At 38.2% G+C, this 8729-nt stretch overlaps 1 protein-coding gene across 6 annotated transcripts in view; it reads right to left on the bottom strand.

The window, feature by feature from the left end:
- Nucleotides 1-233: 233 nt before the first annotated feature.
- Nucleotides 234-8729, bottom strand: part of SUN1 (Sad1 and UNC84 domain containing 1) — a 51489-nt gene continuing 42993 nt past the window's right edge. For 5 of the 6 annotated variants that reach the window (XM_063091419.1, XM_063091418.1, XM_063091421.1 and 2 more), the window contains 4 exons: nt 7655-7770; nt 4648-4815; nt 2375-2467; nt 234-1989 (listed from right to left, as the gene is read on the bottom strand). In XM_063091419.1, the coding sequence (XP_062947489.1) occupies nt 1876-1989; nt 2375-2467; nt 4648-4815; nt 7655-7770 (491 nt within the window). In that variant the 3' untranslated portion in view covers nt 234-1875. The remainder of the gene's footprint in view (nt 1990-2374; nt 2468-4647; nt 4816-7654; nt 7771-8729) is intronic. The other variant, XM_063091420.1, reaches the window with a different exon arrangement.

Here is an 8729-nt window from a genome sequence, read left to right as displayed (position 1 = left end):
ATCTGTAATTCAGTCAGTTTTCTGAGTGGACTCCCCTACAGGAAGAGGTGCTTTGGGAAACCCATGGTCACAGAGGACAGGTTCAGTGGCCCTGTGCCATAGAACTTATAGAATGAGCACACAAACCTAGTCATCCCTCCCCACTCCCCCATGGGCAAAGACAAAACAAACTGAGAAAAGAAATATACTGTTTATTATTATTCATTTGAAATATCACATGCACTTTTTAAAATTAAAACTTTATTTTAAACATCTCAATAGCATCTTATCAATTTTGGTGGCAGCAAAAGAAGCACTAAAGAAGACAAATATTTTGAAAAGCATTTACAAAAATACATTGCACAAAGTCCTATTTTGCATCTTTAAAAATAAATTAATATTCAAAATATTCCCATCCCAACTCCCAAATTTAGTTTTACATAAGAGATTGACTTATATACGTAACCTGTAATATAAAACATATGTACACATTTTACCCAACTTAACTGCATAGGCATTAGTTCCAATTCTAGGAAGAGTGAAAAAAATGCTACTTTATGTAGTTTTATATATTTGAGGACTATTGTGCAATATACATAAAAGTCTTCAGAAAACCAGTCAGCACCATCATTTTATCTTTTTCTGAAAATACAACTTTTACGGTACACCAAAAACTGTCTGAACCCAATAAAACTTAAATAATAATTTTTAAGGTAAAACATCTGTAACACTTTAAGTGCCTTGCAGATGTCTCATTTATAAAGTCTGCTCAGTAAAATTGTCTAAGTATTAAACATTACTTATAACCAAAATGAGTCTCACAAGAATCAAGTGAGAATGGCCAACAGTCTTAATAAAAGGCAAATCCCAACTAGAGCCAGCAAAAAGTGCTGCTGTAGGAAAAATTATGATCCTAAAACATAATGGTTTCATGAATTTGCCACATGGGAAAACTTCTTTGATAACCACCAGTGAAGTAAAAATACAGCCTCTGAAAGATTTAGGGCATGTTAGTAGTGTTCCCTTTCCAGCAAAATTCAAAACAAAACCTGTAAACATTCAAAAGATAAGATTTCTTGGTTCCTTTCCATACTGTGAATCCCAATGGGAAGAGCCTAACTGACACTGGAGAACTCCATTTATGGTATTTGTTTAGATCCAAACCATCCCTTTTCCAATCAGACTCACTTCAACCTGTAACGAAAATGAAACTCTCCCATATTTCTCAACAGATACTAGTAGGAGTCCTCACTGTAAGTCTTTCTCAGAGTAACAGCAAACTAAGCAGAAAAACACATTTTAGTTATTTCCCCACATGGAGACCTAATAACTACTAGTGATGAAGAAGGGAAAATCCCATCTGAAGGAAAGGAGTTTAGATCTCCATTGAAAATTTGGTGACGTTGTTTTTCCCTGAAAGAAATGTGTGTTGGATTTAACAGATGAAATATATCTGACCTCCAAAAGTCCGTTAAAAAAGCCAGTGAAAGGCTAGATATCAAAGCTTCAAGAACACGTCAAACCTTTTAACTTCATTTGCTTTGTTCCTGATGTCAAGAAAATACAAATATAAAGAACTCTATATTCAAAAACAAACCCCAAAACAAAGTGTTTTTGAGAACCATACATTCAATTGGATTCCCACAGAGACCCCTGTGGTGCTGATCTTTGTGGGCCCATGCACTCCCATGCAGTGTTTCTGTGGACACAGCAGCGGGCTGAGCATCACAGAGCATTTATCATAAATTTTCATGTCCTCCTGCTTGCAGTCGGTAACATTTAAGAGGTGACGTTATCCTGTTAGTATACGAGTATATGCCCTCATCCATGAAGGATTCCAGTGTTTCAGGCTGTCTTGGTATATACAAAAATGTACAAAAACAGTGAGTAGTGTCTTTACTTGATAGGTTCTCCATGAACTCTGAACCGATACAAACAGGTGTATTCAGGATGGCCCCAGTTAGAAAGAATCCGAAGTTCCACTATTTGGAAAGCTCTATCAGGTCTCTTCTGAAATCAAGGGGGAAAAAAAACCCACATTTATTTCAATTAATAACCCCAAGCCCAATCACTTCCCCAAACATGATATTTGACAGGAAGCAGCCAACTTGGAAATTAGATTTTTCAATATGAACCCTGTAAGTTATCTATCACAGGACAAGAAGCTTGAGTAAAACTCTGAGAACTCATTATTAGCCATAGATTGACTTTCAATTTCAATACACATGACACATCTATGCGTAGCTTATTAAAGAAAAGCCAAGTAGAAAGCTCAGATTAATTTTTTTCAAAGGTTGATCCTGTTACTTTCAACAAGACTGTTAAAGTTGGTTGGGTCCTGCTGACACAAAGAAGGTGAGCGAACTTGGGAATCCACAGCTACCACAGTCCTTACCAGTGCATGGAACATTTGGAGCGATTCTCCTTCTTGATCATACATAAACTGTCCCAGAAGCTGCCCTTCATCTTGATATTCATTTTCTAATCCCTGAAACCAAGAACACATAGTCATTAAGTAATTAAAAAATCCACTGATTTAATTAGGACTCTTTCCCTTCAATATAAATTAGGGGAAATCACTTCTCCATAATGCAATGATAGTGCCTTCTCTGGAAGGGTGGGCATTTTCTTAAGGGCTTTACATAATCCACAACAACCTCATAAGGCAGCTATGATTCCTCCCATTATAAAGATAAGGAAAATTGAGGCTGAAAGATGACACACTAACAAGTAGCAAAGAAGTGACTGTGTCCAACTGCACAGGACACACATAAACCGAACAGCCCACTGCTGCCCTCAAGGCTCCCAAGTAGAAACTTGGGAGCACTTGATAAGCCCAGGGGAAATGAAAACACATAAGCAGAGTGAGGCACCAGAGAAGGCAGACTCAGAGCTAGATAGTGAGCAAGAGAGCATGCAAGCATGCATGAGCACAGAAGGGTGGGTGCCAGCAGCTGGGGAGGGCACACGGGAGTTAGTGTTTAATGGGAACAGTGTTTCAGTTTAGGAAGATGAAAATGTTCTGGAGATTAATGGAGATAATGGCTGCACAACAATGTGACTGTACTTAACGCCACTGAACGGTACACTTAAAAGTGGTTAACGGTAAATCTCATGTTACAAAAATTTTATCATAAATAAAAAAATAAAAACTAGTAGAAAATATAGGGGACTATTTGAATGCCTGTTTCATAATGGGAAAGGACTTTCCAGGCATAAAAAATGCCATGGAAGGGCCGGCCCGTGGCTCACTCGGGAGAGTGTGGTGCTGATAACACCAAGGCCCCGGGTTCGGATCCCATATAGGGATGGCCGGTTAGCTCACTGGCTGAGCGTGGTGCTGACAACACCAAGCCAAGGGTTAAGATCCCCTCACCGGTCATCTTTAAAAAAAAAAAAAAAAAAAAATGCCATGGAAGAAATTACAGATAAGAGTAGATATAACTAAACACAAAATTAAAGGTGACAATGGGAAGTACATCTATAACAGAATGGCACATGATTAATATTTACATATTAAAAAGCTCAGATATTCATAAGGAATGTCTTCTGCCTTCCCCTCTGCCCTTTAACACTCTGACTCAGCAGAGTAAATGTAAGTGAACAAAAGATAAAAGAACAAAAACAAGACTAGAATCTACAAAAAAAGGATATAAGCGTGTGAAATACAGAGAAATGCAGATTAGAATAAGATACAATTTTTCACTTATCAAGTTAGCAGAGATTAAAAAAGAAGGCTCAACTCTTAAAAAGAGAACCATGATATGAACAAATTTCTCATGTCCTGCTGGTAGAAATGCCAGTAACACAGAAGCAATGACTCAATGGCCTTGGACATGCTCACGCCCTCTGCAACCGAAATGCCCCTTTTGAGTATCTAAAGATGTGTCAATGTTGCACTTACACTGAAAGGCAGAAAACTGAAATATCCAACAATAGGAGAACTGGTCAGGTAAATAAGGGGTTTACCTATACAATGGTATTTTATATTGCTTAAAGATGTCTATAGTTTAATGCCATGGAAAAATGCTTATGGTAAAATTTTTTTTTAAAGGCAGGAAACAAAGTTTTATACTATATTTTATTTGTTTTTGGCAGCTGGCAGTACAGGGATCAAACCCTGGACCTTGGTGTCGTCAGCACCACGCTCTAACCAACCAACTGCGCTAAACTGCTGGCAGGAAACAGTTTTATAAACAGTATTGACTCAACTGTATTCTTTAAAGAGAAAAGAGGGGGGCCAAAAAATGTACAATATTAATGGTGCTTTTTGTAGGTGTTGGGATTATGGACATTCTTTTTCAGTTTCTTTGTTTCTATAAATTGTAAAAGAAAGAAAACAAAATTTACTTCATCTTTTATCATTCAGTTGCTTCAACAACACACAGTTGTCAGAACATCCCTTATAGGTGATAAGTGATGAATAAACTTCTCAAAGATAAGAATATTTAACTTGATCCCTTTAGCACTACATACAAATTGGAATGTTAAAATGTTTCCCTAAACATTTAATCTGCTTACTCCGAGTGTTAAAGGGCAGAGGGCAAGGCAGAACACAGCTTCACCAAGACTATGTACTTCCTATCACTCGTCTTTGGGAAATTCCCAGAAAGGGGTGAGAAGGAGAAGAGCTGTCTCTTGGTGCCTTCCATGGCCAAGTGCACTCACGTAGACTGCAAAGTCCTTAGGGGCACTGGTGATGCTGCCTGTTGGCGACAGCGTCTTTGGTATGTGCTCCAGCGTGAAGGTGGTTGGGTGGATCATCATCGACAGCCTCACCACCAGGTACCCCTGGGAGCCTTTAAATGCCCAGCAGTTACCTGGATATATGTCAGGCTAGGGAAAGGCAAAAAAACAGAAGCAATAAGAGAAAAGACTGATAATATTGAAATAAAAACAAAACAATTTGTGCATGGTAAAAATTGTCACACGCAAGATCACAAGACAAAAATGGAGAAGGTACCTGCAACTTCTCAAAGGGTTACTACCTCCAATACACAAGGAAAGTTTATAAAAGTTAAGAACCTTAAAGAAAAATGGGCGAGACAAACATATTTCAAAGAAAAAGTAAATTTAAAGAGTCCTCGAACATGAAAAGGTACTCTCCACCTTACATAATAACAAAAAAAATACAAATGAAAATTATAGGGAGTTACCATTTATCACCCATTAGATTGACAATAATCCAAAAGTTTGACAAAATCTGTTGATGCTGTAGGAAAATGAATTTTCATAGAGTGCTGTTCAAACTACAAAATGCACAACCCCAGCAGGCATAACTTGGCAATATCTAGCACAAATGCTTATGCCTTTACTCCTAGACCCAGTAGTCCTACTTCTATCCCTAAAATATGCTGGCAAAAGTACAAAATGACATAGGCTTACGGATATTTTATTACAAGAGTACTTTAACAGCAAAAGGCAAGCTCACGAATAGGAGACTAGCTAAATAAGTTATGGGACCCAATCCAGTGAGGTCGCAGGCTGCTGTGTGGTGCTGACCAAGTGAGGAAGAAATGAGCAGGTCAACTTTTGTGAAATAAAGCAGGAGGGGGAGGGGCAAGGATATAATGATACATGCATATTTATTTTCATTTTTATAAAGAAAAGGCTGAATCATGTGCCTGTATACATTTTGGTTTATCCTTTGTGCCAGTTATCCGTTTATTACCTCTCAGCTCCAAATTCATCCTTATTGCCTGCCCCGTGAAAATGAATCCAGGCCCTTTAACTGTTCTTCCTTTGCCAGCCCAAAGATTAAACTTTGTCAATAGTAGGTGCTGGAGGAACACTGCGGGTCCAAACACCCCAGCAACTGACTCCTGCAGCATCCAGCAGGTTCCCTTGGCATCCTCTCTTGGGAGTTTTTGTTTTAGAATACCCAGTGAGTCCCTTCCTTGTGAACAGCTTTCCCCAGCACCCTGGAGGCTAGATTTTGGATACGTTCCACAGCCACTTCTCTGTCACTCAGTGAACCATGGCCATGCCCTCTACAAAAATGTCTAGACCTCAGCCCTGGGGTAGGGCTCGGGGAGACACTTTCTTGGGTGCTGTACTGCTCTACCTCAGTCCTAGGGGTGGAAGTTGGTCCTTTTATCTGCCATTACTATATTCTTTAAAAATTCTCTTTACTTCCTAGTAGCCAATCTCCTATTACTCCAATCCCATTACAGTTAATAGTTCTTTATGTTAAATTTTCCCTGTTCAAATTACTATGGTTTCTTCTGGTAGAGAGTCATACCAGAGTGAGGCTTACTTCCTAGTCTCTCCGTCACATGCCTCTAAGACATCTAAAGTACTTGCTACTTCCTTATCACCAGATCCAGTCAGTGTAACAGTGATAACGCTGTGGACCAGTGTGATATCTTGGGGAATGCCAAGAATATCAAGACCTCTTTGACCTGTACAATAGAGTCTTAGGTCCAACCTTTGAACTATATTATGGCAAAGAGCAGGAGAATTGACATAGCCCTGAGGGAACAATGTGAAGGTGTTCTGCTGGCCCTGCCAGGTAACCGCAGGCTGCTCTGGTGGTCCTTGCAAACTGGTACAGGGGAAAAGCAGATACCTATCATGTACCAGGGGTTGTGCTAATTTACTGTAGTAAAGAGTCTGCATCTGACTACAACGATGAGTGTTTTTACAGATTCTGCCATGGCTGGCACCCTTACGAGAGATGACTTGGGTGAGTCCATGAAGTGCTGATGACTGCAAGAAAGCGCTACAGTTATGCACATCAGACACTTCAGCCGGGTCAACTAAGGAGACAAGATAATTACTATGATGGTACCAGAGGATTCTAAATTTTAGGTTTACTGATACTTAATGTTCAACTTACTTCATGAATTCTTTAAGACTAGACCTGTGTTTTTTTTAGTGAAAGATAGCTACTATGTGGATGTTTCACATAAAAGGAATTACTTGAACTTTCTTCCAAAAATGTCATGAATATTTGGCAGCATTTTAATATTGAGGTAAAATGAATGTATCTGACAATTTAAATTCTTCATCCTATAGTCCTTTAAATTTATATACTAATAAAGTCACAGAAAAGCATTAGTAGATAATGGGGGCAATCAAAAACTAAAAGTTCCCCCAAATCTGCTGGTGCTATATGACAAGTAAAATTAAAGGAAAAAGGAGGTGGTCTTTTTTGTTACTCTAATGAATGCTCTCACGTATTCTATCTCTTTAAAAAACTGAGAAAGCACAAGTTACAATCTCACAATGGAAGACCATTAACTCATGAAAATGAGCAAACAACTACTGCTTACAAACAAGATGGAGAAGAACCCAACATGACGAGTACACGCTATGTGATCTCATCTGTGCAAAGTTCAAACACAAGCAGAATAAATAAGTGGTATTAGAAGTCACCCTCAGAAGTGAGACTGGGGATTCAGGGGACTTCATAGTGCTGAGAATGCTGTTTCTTGTGCTGGTGCTAATTCCACAGATGTGTTCATTTTATGAAATTTCACTGAGCTGTATACTTACAATTTGTACATTTTTCTGTATGTATATTATACCTTAATAGAAAGCTAAAATAAAATACATCAATAAATTGGGCACAACCGGCACCATGATAGGCTTGAGGGCCTAGACAAGCATGTGGCAGAGTTATGAAGCCCACACTTGAAAAAGATGAGCTCTGACTGACAAGCAGTTCACTCACCTGGATCACCACACGAGGGGACTGTGAGAAGTACCACAAGGGAATTCCAAACAGACTTATCAATGCCGTCTTGGTTTCATAAGTTTCAGAACAGCGAGTACTCAAGATACTACCACCTTAAAGCAAAATTCAGATTTGTTTCAGTATCTGATTCCACCATTTTGGAAGCAATATCATTACCCATCTTAAGGATTTATTCAAAGTGTTTTTAAAATTCTCAAGTTTTTACTTATATAATCTTCTACTTTAAGATGAGTCCTATTCTTAATTTTACTTTTTCCAAATTTGGTGTTAAAGGCTTGCAATTGTGTTAGGATACACAATTTGTACCTACTGAAACTGAAAAGTTATCAAAATACAAACCTCTACTATTAGAGGAACAGCTACTCTGAACTAACTTTTGTTCATTTTTCCACATAAAGAATAAAGAATCCAACCAAGAACTGATAATGTAGATTTGGGGGAACTTTTAGTTGTTGATTGCCCCCATTATCTAATGGGAGGTGAGCTTTTAGAGGACCGACTTAATAGGCCAAAGTGATATGATATTATGATAATTACCAATTAAAATAAAAATGCTAGGAGGATGGGGTGTGATTGCTAAAAGGTACAGAGTTTCTATTTGGGGTGACAGAGATATTCTGGTGATTGTGGTGATTGCCACAAAATGTTGTAAATATATTAAAAACTACAGAGTTGTATACTTTAAAATGGTGGAGTTTACATTATGTGTACTATATCTCAATAATAATAAAAAGAAGCATTAAAAAAAAAAAAGTCCAGTTTGCCCCTCAATAGGAAATAGGGCAGACAGTATTTTGGGCAAAAACAAAACAGAAACAATAACAACAACAAAAACATGCCAGCATAGGAAGCAGCAGCAGTAGCAACAAAGAAAAATACATAAATAAGAATAAAAACTCCTGAAAAGTTTGTATTCTAAGAAGCAATGGTTTCTCAATCTAGCTGCACATCATAATCCCTTACAGCATCTGTGCAATAGAGTCTTAGGTCCAACCTTTAGGATTTCTACTCTGATAGCAGGAGAAGTGATATAGGGGATGGGGGCAGGAAT

Source organism: Cynocephalus volans, chromosome 3, assembly GCF_027409185.1.
Source record: "Cynocephalus volans isolate mCynVol1 chromosome 3, mCynVol1.pri, whole genome shotgun sequence".
NCBI classification, from domain to species: domain Eukaryota; kingdom Metazoa; phylum Chordata; class Mammalia; order Dermoptera; family Cynocephalidae; genus Cynocephalus; species Cynocephalus volans.
Note: the sequence above shows the minus strand (reverse complement) of the source record. Positions and strands in the feature narration are given on the sequence as shown.